This window comes from Psammomys obesus, unplaced genomic scaffold (genome assembly GCF_907164565.1).
Source record: "Psammomys obesus unplaced genomic scaffold, mPsaObe1.curated_primary_1811, whole genome shotgun sequence".
NCBI lineage: Eukaryota > Metazoa > Chordata > Mammalia > Rodentia > Muridae > Psammomys > Psammomys obesus.
Window position 1 is genome coordinate 4,572,667 of NW_026596085.1, and position 17,747 is coordinate 4,590,413.

At 42.2% G+C, this 17,747-nt stretch overlaps 1 protein-coding gene across 1 annotated transcript in view; it reads right to left on the minus strand.

Annotated features, from left to right (window-relative positions):
• The window catches only part of Arid2 (AT-rich interaction domain 2), a 91,230-nt gene that overhangs the window by 2,252 nt on the left and 71,231 nt on the right, over nucleotides 1–17,747 (minus strand). The window contains exons 15-18 of the mRNA XM_055626813.1: nucleotides 11,419–11,557; nucleotides 11,073–11,158; nucleotides 9,790–9,913; nucleotides 9,608–9,699 (exon numbers count right to left, since the gene is read on the minus strand). Of these exons, the coding sequence (XP_055482788.1) occupies nucleotides 9,608–9,699; nucleotides 9,790–9,913; nucleotides 11,073–11,158; nucleotides 11,419–11,557 (441 nt within the window). The remainder of the gene's footprint in view (nucleotides 1–9,607; nucleotides 9,700–9,789; nucleotides 9,914–11,072; nucleotides 11,159–11,418; nucleotides 11,558–17,747) is intronic.

Sequence of the window (17,747 nt, forward strand, 5' to 3'; positions counted from 1 at the left end):
CTTCATTACAGTAATTCTGGGTAACAAACGAGAGAAGGGGCTGGAGAGATGGCTCACGGGTTTAAGACTTAAACCTGATCTTGCCAAGGACCCATGTCGGGTGGTTGAGTTTTCTGTAGCTGCAGTAGGAGGGGATGACACCTTCTGATCTCTGTGGGCAGTGTACACATATGGTGCATAGACATTAGATAAAATACATACACCTTAGAAAAACAACAAAAATGGGAGGAAGAAAAAGTGAAGACAGTCCTAAATTTGTAATGAAAGTAAACCGTGGGGGGGGGGGGGGTGTACAAGGCCCTCGGTTCACTCTGCATGACTGGGAACACAATGTGGACACCAAAGGAACAAACCGTAACCGTGATTCTGTACTACAGTGAGAGGGGCACAGTGTGCTGCTACACGCAACCCAGCGTCAGTCTCACAGCTCCCGCTGAAGAGCCTTATATGACTTCTGCCAAATTAAACTCCGGCAAAACCACGGCCCATCCTCTTACTGATGGGCCGATGAGGCTGACGGTGAGGGGGCAGGGCTGCGCGGTACCTGCGGTACTCTACTGCTACTTCTGTGGGTTAGCACCTTTCAGTAACTCACTGAACATTCTGCTTTGTGGACTCTTCATATATAACGTCTCAAAATTTTATTTAACAAATCTCAAAATCAATTGAGAATTACATAATTCTTCTACAAAGACAAAAAAAGAAAGAAACAAACAAAAACCCCAAATTCAGCTCAGTTGAGAAGCATGTGCCTTTAGCCCCAGCTCTTGGAAGGCAAAGGCAGATGGACCTCTGTAAGTTCAACGATTTACTATATACACTTCTAAGCTAGCCAAGGTTATACAGAGAGACTTGTCTCATGAAAAAAACTCATAATTTTGGGGCTGGGTATTGCTGGAGAGTGTATGTAGGCCCCTGCACATGCTTTACCACTGGGCCCAGCTATACCTAGAGCCTTCCCTTTCATTGTTCATATTTAAACATAGAAATAACAGGAGACCTTTAATCTTCATCTTAAGGTTAGAGATTATTATAATAAATAACCTCTTTCTGTCCCCTCCCTCCCGAATTTTCAATTCCACATGTTGGGTTAGGCTGTATTAATAGAAACAAATTATCTTCTAGGTAAACCAGTTTGAACAAAGTTTATATCCTACAAAAAAAGTGGCAAAATGAGATTAAGAAAATTATTTTCTTGAGGAAAAAAAAAACAAAGGCTTCCGTTTTAGGAACGGGCAGTGCAGGAGAGGAGGAGGAGAACCAATCAGAGTGGACAGCAGGATCAAGACACATGACGACCGCCCCCCCCCCCCCCCCCCCCCCCCCCCCCCCCCCCCCAGGTTAACTGTCCTTGAAAACTGCCTACTTACAAAAGGTGAGGCTTTTGGAGCAAACAAAAACAAATTTTCCCTGTAGAACTGACATGGGGGACCATTTAAAAACAAGGAGCAGCTCACTGGAGATCACCTAGAGACAGCAACCACCTGTGAGAAGCTACGAGCCTTACATTCCTTTTCCACTGTATTTGAGACAGGGCCTTGCATTGAAGGTCCACACTACCTCTGTTATAGGCGTCTACTATCATGCCTGGTTTAGATCATTCATTCCTTCACTTATTGATTTTTTGAGATAGGGTTTCTCTGTGCAGCTCTGGCTGGCTTCAAATGCAGAAATTCACCTGCCTGCCTCATTCTGCCTCCCTAATGTTGGGATTAAAAGTGTGCACCCTCACCGCCCTGCTACAGTCTTATAAAATATAGAGGAAACCCTAAAATATTTAAACATTTGAGGAAAAAGCAACTGTACAAAGGAACAGAAGAAAAAAGCTACAAGCATTAACATCCTCAAGAGATGTGAAAACAACAAACTCAAATTATTAGGATGTCATTAAATAGCAAAAACCCTCAAGGAGAAGTAAAAACTCAGCAGGTTTGAGGATTAAGTAAAAGATTTCCTGAAGAGATTAGAAAAAAATTCAAAGCCAAAAGAAACATGAAAACTCGTCATTATCAAGGCATATGACTCCATACTCAATGCATCCACTCAACTGAAGTGCCCACTGAAATAAACGCACATAAAGAAACCAGAACAGTGTGTTATCGCACAAACAGAGACAAAGTAAGTAACCTGTGCATCTCCACCACTGAAGATGCAAAAACAGACTTAGGAGAAACAAGTGATGGTCCACAAGTAATCTATAAACAATTAAAACAATAAGTTCAAAATGGATGCAACTCAGCTGTAAGATATGATCCTGTTCCAAAAAATACCACGGGAACCCTGGGCCATGGGAATGGGCAATGCTTTTTAGGATAGATTCCCAAAGACACTTGAAATCAACCAACCAACCAACCATCCATCCATCCATCCAGCCACTAACCATCCAGCCAAGTTTCTGCACTGCAAAGGAAACAGCTCTGAGGGTAGAAAAGCTATCTGTAGGATGTGCATGTAGCTCACAGAGGGCTAATAATAGTCAGGGCATCTTGGACATCAAAATCTCAACAGCAAAATCCAAACAACCTGATTCAAGAATGTTAAGATGACTTGAACATTTCCTCAAAGAAGACATAAAAATGGCTGAAAGGTATATGGCCCAGCATCATCAGTCACCAGGGAAATGCAAAAGGAAACCACCTCACTCTGACCACAATGGCTTATTTTATTATCAAAAAACAAAACTTGGCAAACTGCTGATGGTAATGTAAATCAGCACATGCCAGAGAAACAGTCCAGAGATATTTCAAAGAAACTTCCATACACCCTCCAATGCTCCTCAGTAAACAGAAAAGGCAATTGTTGTCTAGAGCTCAAGAGGTGTTCGAAGGGCTGTTTGGTGAAGGGACTGGACTTTGGGAAAGCAGGTTTTTACTTCATTAATGGATTATCCATTATGTACTAACACTCTGACTACATTGTTGGTGGGGGGGGGTGCGCACGTGCCCACTCACTACATTCTAAAGGCAATCTTTTTCTTTTTCTATCCTCTTCCCCTTTCTCCAAGGCCTCTCTATGTAGCCCTGGTGTTAGCTTAAAATTGTTTCTGTCTTGTTCACAGTAATGAAAAGCCATGTTTACTGCAGCACCACTCAAACAGGAAGAACTGGAAACATCTGCAGTGTCCATCAACTAATGAACAGATAAGACAACACAGTACAGACATAAATGAAATGCTAATCATCCAGTAAAACAAAAAGATCCTGGCAAGTGTCAAGAGTTCACTGCCATTCACTGTGCTACAGGAAATTAGGTAGGCACAGAAATACAAGTACTACATGATCTCAAGCATGGAAAGGCCAAAGGCTGATCTTAATCAAGTTTGGTACATGGCACTTAGTGGCATCTAAGAAGGGTAGGGAGAGGAGAAGTGGAGAAAGGTTGATCAGTGAGTACTGAGGCACTATTGCTGTGCTACTGCATGGAGAGTGAAGTGACTACTATGGATTTCAAAGAGGTAGAGGAAAGGAATTTAAATTATTTTTACCATAAAAAAATGATAGAAAGACAGGCTTAACACATTTTACATACATATATATTGTGTGTATATGTATTAAAATATCAAAGAATACCGCACTAATATGTACATTTTTTGTAATAGTTAAAACAACATATAAGATTATCATAGTTATTAAACTTTAGAAAGCCAGAGATACATTAGAACTTCTGAGTGGAAAAATAGAACACATGCAAAGAAATGTGGCCCAGAATGCCGCTGGACCCTAACAGCACAGCTGGAGAAGATACAGCAACAGAAACTTTCCAACTCAGAATTTTATGTCTAGATAAAAGAACACAGATTAAAGTAAAAGAACACAAGCATATATATATTTAACATTTTTTATGTGTGTGAATCTTCTGACTGTGTGTTTGTGCACCATTTGAATGTCTCATGACTTGTGGTCTGTGGAGGCCAGAAGAAGGCATCAGATCCCATGGGACTATTGGTGGTTGTGAGCCAACATGTGGGTGCTACAAATCGAACCTGGGTCCTCTGGAAGAGCAGCCAGTGCTCTTAACCACTGAGCCGTCTCTCTAGCCCCACAAAGGCATATTCTTGAGAAACATTAGAAAAACAGCAAAAGAACCTGCTTAAATGTATGAAAGCTACCAAGGCAGAAAAGAGGCAGCTCCTCAAAGCTTCATAGTATGACTTCATGTTTTCCCCAATTCTACTAAGGTATAGGTTAGCATCATAGGACTTAAACACTTTAAACAATTCATTGGTAATTATACAAGTATGGCTACAATTACTTTTGAGTATTTCCTTCATCCCAAACAGAAACCCCAAACCCATTAGCTGTCACTCCCCATTCAAGACTTTTGTTGTTAACTTTTTTCATTTTTATAAAAACATAATTATGAACTTTATCAATTTGATAACATCAAGGACACTGATCTGTAGTGTAACCGTTGTCACTATCTTGGTCCCTTTTCTTTATTTCACAACAGACCATTCATTCTATTTTATGCATGAAACTACAGTTTCTTACTCCCTCTCTCCCCATAATTCAGTGGTTCTCAACTTTCCTAATTCTCTGACCCCTGAACAGTTCATGTGTTGCCTCCAAACCATAAAATTATTTTTGTTGCTACTTCATAACTGTAATTTTGTTACTGTTATGAATTGTAGTGCCAAGTTTTTGGAGACAGAGGCTTGCCAAAGGTGTCTCAATTGCTGCCTTAATTGGTTGGTGTTGTTCTGGTAGTGACTGTATGGAACTGGGGAGCGCTCCTCTGTGCCTTTCTTACTTGAGAGGATGTTGTCAAGATCTCCAGGCTCAGTGACACCGCAGTTTAAGTGTGTCCTACAGTGTCTACTCTACAGTGGACATACTACAGTGTGTGCATTCCAGTACACAGTCCTCTCTCCCTCAAGGAGCTAGCTGATGCAGGTTCCCACAGCAGCCAGGACTTCTGTACTTAGTCTCAACATTAATCCCTTACCAAAACCAGGATTTTTCAGTTCTTTTCTCTCACTCTCCAGGTTTGGCATTTACTGTTGGCAATGTCTTGGTGTGCAACTTTGAGTTCTGAGGAAGTCGTTTGTCTGCATTCTGTTGACCCTGATTCTGGGGTAGCAGACCAAGAAACTGCTGTTAAGTCCAGTGATAGGAAGGAAGCCTTGCCTCATGGCTTCTAACTGGTTAGTAGTTTTAGCTCATTTATGCAACTCACTGATCTATTCTAAGATACATATGGCTACAGCAGCTGTTTAATTTCTTTGGCAGATGTAAGTCTAGTTTCCCCAACGTCACATGCTGGAGCGACAGCCTTAGACTGAGAAACTGGCACTCTTCCTGAAGGCCCTCAGCTGTGTGGGGCTCACCCTGGGCCTCTCTTCTGCTCCTGGGCTGCCAGCCCACCTTTACAACAGCAGAAAGGTATGCAGCTCACAACTGTCTTTCACTCAGATTCCAGGGGATCTGATGTTCTTTTATGACCTCCACAGGCATGCATGTGGTAAACATATACACACACATATATATGAAGGCAAAACACCCATACGTATACAATTTAAAATTTTAAAAATGTTTAAAAAGCACTAGTTGATTTTCAAGTAAAATCCAAGCATTACACAGTGAGCAAAAGGAGACACAGGGCCAGAGAGATGGCTCAGCAGTGAGGAGCACTGAGAGGTTCTGGGTTCAATTCCCAGAACCCACATGGTGGCTCACAACAATTGTTAACTCCAGTTCCAGAAGATCCAACGTGCTGTTCTGGTTTCTGTGGGTACTGCACACACACAGGATGCACAGACACACCTGCAGGCAAAACTTCTATCCACATAAAATAAAAAATAAGAAAGAAGAGGAAGAAGAACAAGTGCTCATCTGTGCAGAATCACAGAGACAAAGAAACCCGGAAGGACATACTGACAAGGACAGTAGAACCCTGAAGCAAAAGTTCAAAGGTGAAGATAAAAGAGTCTAAAGTGAGTAGGAACTTGCATGACTTCCCTCCTCACCCCCCATGGTTGCAAAACAGACTACAATACAAAAATGAGGGTGAGGAAGTAGAAAGAACATGCTATCCTGTACAGAAGACACACATTCTGAGAGCCCCTGCTCCGCCTTTATATTACAAACATTATTTAAATATTAAGAATGCTCTAACCTAGCATGTCCACATTCGGGCATGGGCTCACTCTCTAGCAGACCAAAATCAACACCCTACAAACCAGCAAATTGGTATTTTTCATGTTGCAGATTAAAACAAAATATTCCTGCAATATTTGTCTTACTGAATTTGTATTACCTCATTCAATATACCTTCTAGTTGCATTTATTTATCTGATAACTTTTCTTCACAGCTTAAGTATGCACAGTGAAGACTACATTTGCTATCCACTTGTCAGTTGGAGGGACATTTAGGCCACTTCCATTGTCTACGTATTGTGAACAGCAGCAGTGGACAAGTCTGTGGAACAGAATGTGCAGTCCTTTGGACATATGCTCAGGAGTAGTAGAGGTGGGTCATATGGTCAATTTATTTTTAGCTTTTTGAATTTTCCACATTGATTTCCAGAGGGCCTTAGCAGTTTGAAATCCCACCAACAGTGAATAAGGGTTTCCTTTCCCCATATCCTCTCCAGCATTTGCTGTCTGTCTGTTGTTTTGTTTGATCTTTGCCATTCTTACTGGGTTAAGATGAAACATCAAAATTATTTTGATCTTCTTTTCTTTAATTGCTAGGGGCAATGAACATTTTTTTTTTTTGGAGATTTATTTAGCCATTTTTATTTTTTCTTTTGAGAAATCTGTTCAGATCTATAGTTTACTTTTTGAATGGGTCACTTGTTTTAACTGACTTTAAAACTTTATTTTTTAGTTGTTTATAGATTCTGAATATATGGATGGAAAAGATTCTCTCCTACTTTTGTAAGCTTCCTCTTCACTGGATTGCTTGTTTCTTTAACAGTGAAGAAGCTTTTTACAACTAACAAGTCCCACGTGTCCTCTTAACTCCCGGGCATATGGGGTCCTAGTCGGAAGCCCTCGTCTCCACCAGGCCTTGCAGATCACTGCCTGTGTTTTCTTACAGCACTCCACTTGGGGGTTTAGGCTTGGGTCTCTGATTCTCTGGCGTTGGGTGTGTACGGTGATGGGTCCAGGCCTAGTTTCATTCTTCTGCATGTGACCTCTAGGACCCACTACCATTTGCTAAAGATGTTTTCTTTTCTCCAATGTACATTTTTCCTTTTTTTTTTTTTTTTTTTTTGGCATATTTGTCAAATATTAGATGTCTGTAGTTACATGTACTCGTGGCTGGGTCTTCTATTTTGCTCCCTTAGTTTATATGTATGTTTTGGTGCTGGCACCATATACTGGTTCTTGTTTTATTGATATGGTGCTGAAATATATCCTGAAATCTGGAATTGTAATCCCTCTAGCATTGGGGTTTTTTTGTTTGTTTGTTTTGTTCTTTGGCTTAGGCTTGCTTTGGTTATCCAGGGTTTTTCGTGATTCCATATGAATTTTAGGATACACACACACACACACCACACACGTAAAATTTTTATTTCTGTGAAGAATGACATGGGGATTTTGATTGGACTTGATGGTTTCAACTGGATCTGTATTGAAAGCCTTACTCCCTGGGAACTAACTTCCACATCACTGGAAGGTGATATGTAAGGTTCCAAGGGCAGAAAGAAACCAACACTCCTATATGGCTGTGATGCCTAGGAGCCACAGCAATGACCAGAGTGGCAAGATACTCTTAAGGGCACAATACAGCAACTGGTTACCTTGGCAGTAACCAACAGCTATCTAGTCAGACTTAAGGCCTACTCAAGAGAAGGGAACCATGCTGGTGCTGGGAACATCACCACCAGCTACATGGGGCCAGTGAAGTCATGGACCTTAGAACCTACTACTGAAACTTTACTAAATGATAATAATTTCTAATTGCTAAATACTTATGCCACAGATAAGGGCAGCTCTAGCCTCTCATCGAGAAAATGTATCCTTGCAAAAGACAGAGACCACCACAGAAAACTATAGTCGATCCAAATGGAGAAAACCAGTGATTGTGTGGTGTGGTCTGCAGCCCTACTGGACACAAAGACAACATCCTGCATCTAAGACTCAGGAAACACTGAAGAGAGTGCAGACATATTTTAAGAGCCGAAGGAACATGAAGTTTGTTTCGAGATTGTGTTTCCAGGACATGACAGGGAAACTATATCCATGAGATATACCACATGGCTGCCTAAATAAAACTTGAACAAGTACAATACCAGCAGACAAGCTGATGTGGTAGGGTGCCCACCCAGAGACAAAAAACTAACTCTAAGCAACTATGGACTGCTGGCTGAGGGGAAAAATAGTCTTCCCAGAGATGAGCCTAACTGCTTCTCTAGCAGCAAGTCAGCAGCCCTGAAATCATGTATTTACAAGTTATGTAGTGCCTGTGTGTGTGTGCGTGTGTGTGTGTGTGCACACGTGCGCACGCATTTGTTTACAGCAATTGGTGGCACACAGCTTTAATCCCAGCACTTGGGAGACAGATACAGGTCTCTGTATCTGACAGAGACAGATCTCTCAGTTTGAGATTAGCCTGGTATACAGAGTGAATTCGGAGACAGCCACGGCTACATAGAGAAACCCTTTCTTAAAAAAAGGAAAGAAAAGAGAAAAAACGAGGCCATGAACGGGAGGGAACAAGGGCAGGAAAGACATGAGGAATTAGAGAAAGGAGATGGAAGGGAGAAATGATATGATGTAGTTATATTTTAATTTCAAAATACCCTACAAAACTCTAAAAGCTGATATAGTACAATTACCTTCTTTTGTAATTAATTCCACAATTTTAATGCTTTGAAAATCTACTTTAAATATTATAATAACTAAAACAATGTGGTTTAATGTAGACGGGAGGCGCGGTTATGGGCACCTGACAGCTTCTCCGCTGCTCGGCTGAGGGTGTGGGAGGAGTAGACAGAGGACAGGCGATGGCAGAGGGACCCTGTAGAGCAGCAGTTCTCAGCCTCTGGGCTGTGACCCCTTAGCAAATCTCTGTCTCCGAAAGTATTTACATGACGATTCCCAACAGGAGCAAAGTTACAGCTATAAAGCAGCAACGCAAATGATTTTACAGTTGGGGTATTAAAGGGTCACAGTGTAAGGCTGAGAACCACTGCTGCATGGATACAGCTGGACACAATCTTTCAAGGATAAAGAGTCATTTCCTACTTAAAAACTGTATCTACAGATTACGCTCTTTCCGAAGTCTACTAGAAAGAAATTATAAAGCATCATAAGCATTTCAGTGGCTCCTAATATTCCTGGTTTTGACAGGGTTATAAAAACAGCACTGTCAAATGGAACTGAATTTATTCTACAAGATGAAAATGGTCAGGTCCCCCCTTTTCCAATAACTGCTCAGGTTTCTTCCTCAGAACTTTTTTTTTCCCCTGTAAATACTATGGCTAGTAATTGACAATAAAATAAGCTAAAGGCTTGTTCTCTGTTGTTTCAACCTTATTTCTGGCTTTGAAGAGCACACGATGCTCTGGCCTTAGCAAATAAGAGATGGGTAATGTTATTATTCACTCAGATATAACAAACACGGCAAATTTGCTTTCTTATGGAAACAGATTACTCACCTGCGCCCACACTCTGAGTATTTACCAATATTTTTTAATATTAAGGCAGCTGTTAGTCGGATGTGTTTAGTTATTGGTCCCTCTTTTTCATCCTTAAAAAGAATGGAGAATATAAAAAAAGAATAAAGATCTACATCGCACAGGGCCACATCTTCACAGACAAGAGTTTCAAGGGCACTCACTGTAAAGTCCCGGAAGACAAGGTTTCTCGAGCCTCTCCGCAGAGCCATGAGTGCAGCGCTGGGGTGGCTTGCAATGGCCTTCTGTGCTCTAGGAGCCGAGCCTGTGCCTCCCACAGCTGGCTGCCTAAATTATAAGACGGACAGACAATGTTAACTGCACAGAAAGACAACTATGCCCCCACCGCCAGCCCACACCAACAGCTCTCTGATCTAGGGCTTGCATTTTCCGGCCTATGCCTTTTCTTTTCAACAGGGTTTTAGCTGGCCCTGACCTGTCCGTCCTCCTGCCCACAGGCCTTACAGGATGTCACAGTGCACACCACTCAGTCTATAGGTTTAAACGTAAACCACAGACATACTGCATGGCCCACTTCTAGTGGTACTGTGAGGGGCAGGGAGGCAGTTAACAGCCGCATAACACAGCCCCAAAAGCTGTACAGTTCTCACCTTTGTGAGTGATGTGCAGCTGTTAGGAAGCAAGCAGCCTGCAATTTTAGATCAGGAAGAAATCTGCCCTGTATATCAGAACCCGTAAGGACAGCCACCACACTGCTTTCTTAAACAGTCTTACTTTCATCCAGTCCTTGTAATAGAATGGAGTCATAAGGAAAGTCCCACAGACACTACAGCATAAAATCCTACTTAAACTACTGCCAGTCTCTTTGGCCAAGCAGTCAAGCTGCAATCCCTGTTGTGCTAAGGGGCAGCAGTGGAGACACATTCTAACTGGGTTTCTTCTGAAACTTGTGAATTAGGAATATTTCTGATTTTTTTTTAAAACATAAATTTTGAATATTAAAGATATAATATAGAAATAATCTTCATATGTAATCTAGTATTTATGTATATGCTTATAGGTATGCATGTATGTGTATATAGTCTCTTGGCCATTGTCAAATACATGTTTACTCTCTTAAAAAAAGGACCTAGTAGTATTGCGAATTTACAAAGCTTTTCTCCCTACATTACCTGTCTGCCTAATGACTTGTCTGCACAGTTAGGGCTACCTCATAGACTACCTTGTGTAGCTGCCATAAAAACAGGTGCCTATGTAAAGTATCTATGGAGAGATTTTATGTAGCTTAAGCAGACTCTCATAGCTTGGCAGTAGGAGCTGGGCTAGAACACAGGTTTTGGGTTTCCCGTGCTAAGTTTCTTTTTATTGTTCTTGTGTTTTGCCTAGTTTTCTACTGATTTTCAGTGCCAAGAATGGGAGACAGGCCCTGACCATTAGGGACTACTTGCTCTTTACGCGTGATAGTAAGTAAATTAATTTTCTTTACTTGGTAGAAGATTTTTGATTTGCCACTTGTCCTGGTTCATCTTGTTTTAATCCAGCAAGCAGAGCATCCTTTGAACAGTGCTTATCCTGAAGGAGAAAAGGAAGTAAAAAATAAACATAATTTTTTTGTTTGTTTTTTGTTTTCCAAGACAGGGTTTCTCTGTGTAGCCCTGGCTGTCCTGGACTCCTTTTGTAGACCAGGCTGGCCTCAAACTCACAGTGATCCCCCTGCCTCTGCCTCCCGAGTGCTGGAATTGAAGGTGTGTGCCGCCACTGCCTGGCTGTCCATCATAATCTCTAATATGACCAGATGAGTTACTCAACAAAATACTATCAAGAAAGTATACCTGTAAGTGGGTAATGAAAGAGAACCTCTGCCGTTGAAAAGGCTCACAACCTTCCCAAAGACACTGCCCTGGATAGACATCTTTTCCTCCGTGTTCAGTAGCTGCATGGTAGAACACCTGTGAGGGTGTCTGAAACCACCTACAAAAAGAAAAGGCAAAAATGTCTGACACTTAGATAAGGTCTATAGGTCATGTTGATATCATACATTAAGAAAAATAAGAAATCTTGGCTACAGCTTTTTAAAAGATTTTATTTGTGAACGTGTGTTCATATGAGCACGTGCCTGTAGGTACCCGCCGAGTCCAGCAGATGGCATTGGATTCTATTTTTTTTATGGCTATTATGCAACTGTGTCTCTATTTGAACCAATGAAAAGGTATTTTTAAAGACTGATTTCTCTTTCTGCATATGATTACTTTGCCTGAGCATATCCATATGTATAATCTGTGTGCTTGGTGCCCCAAGAGTTCAGAAGAAGGTAACGGATGCCCTGGAACTTTAGTTACATGTGGTCATGAGCTGCCATGTGGGTGCTGAGAAGAGAACCCAGGTCCTCTGCAAACCCAGCAAACGTTCTTAAGTGCCGAGCCATCTTTCTAGCCCCTAAACCAATGTTTAATGTGTATCACATACCCAATGCCTTCACTCAGTTGACCTGTCCTACGCTGTATCTGTCACTTCTCTCCCGTCCATTACCCTTTTATCTCCTTGCAAGTCTCTTTCTGTTTTTATTATGTGACTGCTCTCTCCATGTGAACCAATCATGAGCTATGCTAGTTCAAGATGATGTTCTGCGGTATCTGAATGCAGCTACTTTCAATCATTATATGAGTGTGAAAACAGTGAAGGCTTCCAAACTATTATGATAAAAGATCTGAATTTTACAAATACAATACTGGAGGAAAAGCCGGGCATGGTGGCACTTACTTGTAATCCCGCACTTAGCAGGCTGAAGTTCAAAAGCAAACTAAGCCCCCTAGCAAGTTGCTGTGTCAACAGCCTTTCCCCTTCCCCAGTGCAGAGCTGAACAAGCAGACATACGTGGATATTACAGATTTTGTATTTCCTAAGATGAGGAAGAATCACTGACAAGGCTGGGGCCATTCTCCTCACTCTCTGTCTAGTAATCATCAGCCCACTCTCCCAATGTCACAAAAGCAAACTCACTCAATGACCCTGAAAATTAAAGAGCAATCAAAGAAAAACAATGTCCTGTGGTCCAGTTCCCAGCAGCACTGACACCATGGTGTGTCCTGTCAGCTTTCTTCCTCTGTACCTGTGTCTTCTCAAAACAAGTGGGTGCTGTGATTGGACTTTGCATGTAGTTTGCCACTCCCACAATAGTTACTGCAGCATCTTATTTCAAACTGTGAAAGCACTTTCCTCAGCATAGCTCACTGCCTTCTGCTGAGATGGTTAGAAGCAGCACAGGTGTGAACATGCTCCTTCTGACAGGCTTACAAGGTGACTGATCTGGGCAAAAAACATTCTCTGCAACTTTTCCCTCACTGGAAATCTAGTTTCACTGTTATTTGTAAAACCACTTGATGATAAGTGCCATGAATAAACAAGAGCTATGATCATTATGGCCATTGTGTTTGGTGCTATTAGTAGTAGCAGAAATCTCTTGTATTCTCATCTGCTCATTTGGCTAAATCTTTTTTGTTTGTTGAGACAGGGTCTGGCTGGCTTGGACTCTCCCACGTGCTGGGATGAAGCACATGTGCTATCAACCCAGCCTGTTTGCTAATCTTAGTTCTGAGACAGCTTCAGGATTCCAAACTGACATGCCTAACACGAATGCCCCGGCTGCCACATGAGTCTCAGCAGTCACCACTCAAAAGACCTGCTCCAGAGCCAACTCTGTCGATCCTTGCCTCCTCCCGTGTAGTGTGAATGTGAACAAAGACACGACACCCCAGTTTCTCTCTCTCTCCAAATAAGACACTGAAAGAACGTACAGTCTTGGTTCTTCCTCTATGCTTCCAAATCCAGACTCTCTGGTCATCGCCTGTCCTTTCCCTTGGATCTTGGCTATCGCTATGATCTAGTCACTGAGTTGTATGTTGCGCCTATAGAATAATTACCTTCTTTGTACCTTCTAGCTTTCCCCTCCTACTTAGTACAGTGTTTAAGAATACAGATGCAGGGCTGGAGAGATGGTTCAGTGGTTAAGAGTACTGTCTGCTCGTCCAAAGGACCCGGGTTCAATTCCCAGCACCCACATGGCAGCTTACAACTGTCTATGACCCCAATTCGAAGGGATCTGACACCTTCACACTAATGCATATAAAATAAATTAAAAAAAAAAAAAAAAGAAGACAGATGCTAGGGTCAATGAGTAGGGCAAAGCCCTGGCCTGCAAGCCTGCTGACCCAAGTGCAATTCCAGGACCCATACGGTGGCAGGAGAGAATCAGACTGCCACAAAATGTCCTCTTGTGGCATGGCAGCACACTCAGAAGCAACCCCCCACACCCTGAGCTGCCAAAACAAGCAAGCAAGCAAACAACAACAATAACACAACAAAAAACAATAGAAGGACACTTTTATCTTCCTGCTGCTCCTCTCAATAGACAGGAACTAGAATTTACCAATATTTAACACTTTACAATTTTTACTGTATAACTGTATCTGCTATTTTTCTCAGTCACTGGCAACTGCCAATGGTACACATTGTTTTCAATGACAACAATACAGGTTGAAACACCTTACCTAAGCACTGAGAGCAGCTCAGAGATGGTTCTTCTCCAGAGCATAGTTTCCCTTTAGTTAAGGTCTTTTTTTCTCATCCATAATAGGCTTTTTGGTTCTAGTGAATGTAATTAACACAATGCTCTACTTCCTAATTCCAGTTGCCCTAAGTAGCCACTCAGCAAAATACTCAAATTAGAAAAACAAGCAAACAGAGAACACATCCCTAAACAAAGTGAAAGAACAAAAAGAACGCATTTAAAAACTACCTAAACCAAAACAGCTAGGCCCATCACTGGTGAAAGGATTCCAACCACAACTGTTATCAGCAGGCTGTCCTAGAACACCAGAAACACAAGCATATTCCCCCTTCTCTCAAGTTCATCCTTTAAAAGCTTGCAGTCTATTCAAGAGGCTACACAAACACCCACCTATACTCACACACACCCAATAACACATAATATACCGTATTATATTTCAACAAACCACCATACTCAAATGATCAATATAAAAAGAAACACTGCAATTGCAAGGCATGTATCAAAAGGTTGAAAACAAGTATAGTTCAGATTCATTTGAAGTTTTCTTAAGTCAATTCTTGGCAGTCTTTTTTTCTCTTAATGGTCTAAAAGCATCCCATGTCCTAATAGCACTCCTGCTATAAAACAAAAACAAAATCCTCCACTTTATTTTTGTGAAATATGCACGATACATTTCGTAGGAAGATTCCAGTAAAATACATATGCTAAATGTGAGCAACCTTTTAAGAGCATACATAAAAACCTACCCTGAATTATTGCAGTAAAACAACTGAACTTTTATTTCAACCCTTTCTATTTGTTTTACATATTATTTTATGGCATAAGAAGTATCAAAGGTACACATTATTTTATATCACTTGAGACTGCATGACCAGCTGCTAAAGACCAGGTGGTATCTAACCACCTCGGTAGAGGATTAGCCAGATCTCTCTCTCTCACACACACACACATTATATGAGATGAGATGTGTGTGAGAAAGAACAAGTCTAATTTCAATATTAAAACTGCTAATGCAGAAGTTTAAGAGAACACTATTGCAGACAAGAGTTTCAGTTCCCAGGACCCATGGCGGATGGCTTCCACTTGTCTACCTCCAGCCCTAGACATATGCTTTTAGCCTTGGCAGACACCTGCACTCAGGTGTATATACCCACATACATATACACTAATGCGTGATTCACCTTTGAAAAATTACAAAATTCAAGGCATGTTGGGATAACTTCCTTTCACACTGGGTGAAGGTGTGTCTCTGTATTTTTAACTGTTAATTCCCGCAGAGAGCAAGGTGCTACCAGGATATTGGTACTGTAATGTCTATGGCCCATCACCAGGTTTTCCATATTGTAAATATTTATCCTCCCTCACATGCCTAGAGGCAATCTAAGAGATGTGTCAGGTGTTGTCTTGATGCTGACTGGATGTAATAAAGAGCTGGCAACCAATATCTGGGGCTGCAAGTGGAAGGGAGAAATTCCCAGAGAGAGGATTGCTGGGAGTAAAAAGCAACTGCGGGAAATTTGAAAACAGACACGGAAGGGAACAAATGGATGTGAACAGGAGCAGAGAAGTAGCCTCCTGATGGGTCAGGCTAAGTTTAAACAGTGGCTGGGAGACTGCCCCAGCGAAAGGCCTAAGCTTTAAACTATACAAAAGTCTCTGTTCTTACTTAACCCCTAGCAGCTCCAAGAAGTTCCACTATAACTAGCACCCATGTGGTGCACCACTTGTAGCCAGAGTTCACAACTTTGTGGGTTCCCTTTCCTCTCTTCCACCCATCTCCACCCTTACTAGCCCCCTAACACTAGACAGGAGCAAAGAAAAGGGTAGAAGGTAAAGGGAGTGAAGTCATTGTTAGACTACTCCACCTGAAGCCGGGCACGCACACCTTTAACCCTAGCACTGGGGCGGCAGAGGCAGCCACACCGCTGTGCATTCGAGGCCGGCCTGGCGACAAAGTGAGTCCAGGACAGGCAAGGCTACACAGAGAAACCCTGCCTGGGCAAAGAGGCGGGGACACAGACGACTTCCAGCTGATTAGGGGTTTGAGTTCCTTGGTGCAAGCTTGATCTTCGCTGTCAGGGGATCTGAAGAATTCCAAATGTCACACACTCTCACAAACTTTCTGCAGCAGGACAAACCGCGGCCCTGCTAGAGCACCAGGCTCATCACAGTCACCTACTGTGAAGCTGCCTGTTATCCTCACACCTGGATTAAAACACATCCTCATAATATGTGACCTCTTGTCACTTGACACAAATATTTCACAGATAAGCCACCTTTCCTTCCACGTTCATCAATAACATTAAAACATAAACAACTTTAAAAGTCTCACAGTCTTCATAAATTCAAGCACATTAAGAATTCAGTCCCATTGACATATCTAGTCTCTTTAAAAATCCAAAATCTCTTTTAAAAGTTCTTTATCTCTCAACTCTGGATTTCTGTTTAAAAAAAAAAAAAATCAAAATTAAGTTAAATACTCTCTTACTTCAAGAGGGAAGAACCAGGGCACAGTCACAATCAGATGAAAGCAAAACCAAACCCCGCTAGTGTAAATAACTCAATGTCCAATGTCTGGGATCCACTCATGATCTTCTGGGCTCCTGAAAAGGGTCATTTCTCCAGCTCCACCATGTGTAGTGTGCACAGCTTGTCTTCTAAGCTCGGGCAGGCTCCACGCCATTGCTGCTGCTGTCCGTGGTGGTCGTCCCAAGGTACCAACACCTCCAAAGTGCTGGGGTCTGCTGCAACGGGGCTGCACTTTCACCAACAGCCTCTCACAGCCTCTCTTCCTGGTGCCAAGCCTCGACTTCTCTGCATGACGCTCTCAGTCCTGGGCCTTCAGAGGATGCTCAGGCTGCACCTTCATCCACCCACTCACAGTGTCAAGCCTCAGCTGCCATGACCCCTTCAAAACTAGTATCACCTGGGTGACTCTTACACATTACCAAGTCCAGCTGCCAGGCTGAGGTAAAACTGTAGGCACTCTCTGGAGCACAGCTTCTGTGTGCTCTCAGGAAACACTTCCCAGAAGATTTCACCTCAACTATACTGGTCTTTTCTTAATCACCAGTGATTTCCGAGTCCCAGCTGACCAGCATCAATTGTATCAGTAAAAGTTTTTAACTTGAGTGGTTAATCACAGCTGATTCTTCATCTCCAGCTGACCTTAACCATAGACTCTTCACACAAAAGACCCAGAGTCTTCACTTCTCTCTGAAACTTCACAAGCTAGGCCTCCATCGTCTGCACTGCTCTCAACATTCTTGTCTTCCAAGCTCCCACCGAACACCCCACTGAGCTCTCAACACTCAGTGACTTTTCTAGTCAAAGTTCCAAAGTTCTTCTGCAATGCCCCCTCCCCCCCTAAAAAAAGTTAGGTCTGCAACAGCAATACCCACTACACTTGTTAAGGTTTCTATGCTTTGATAAAACACCATGACCAGGGCAACGTGGCGAGGAAAGGGTTTATTTCAGCTTAACTTCCAGGTGACAGTCCATCCCTGATGGAATTCAAATCAAGAAACTATCCAGCACAATTATGCATACACACACACACACACACACACACACACACACACACACACACACACA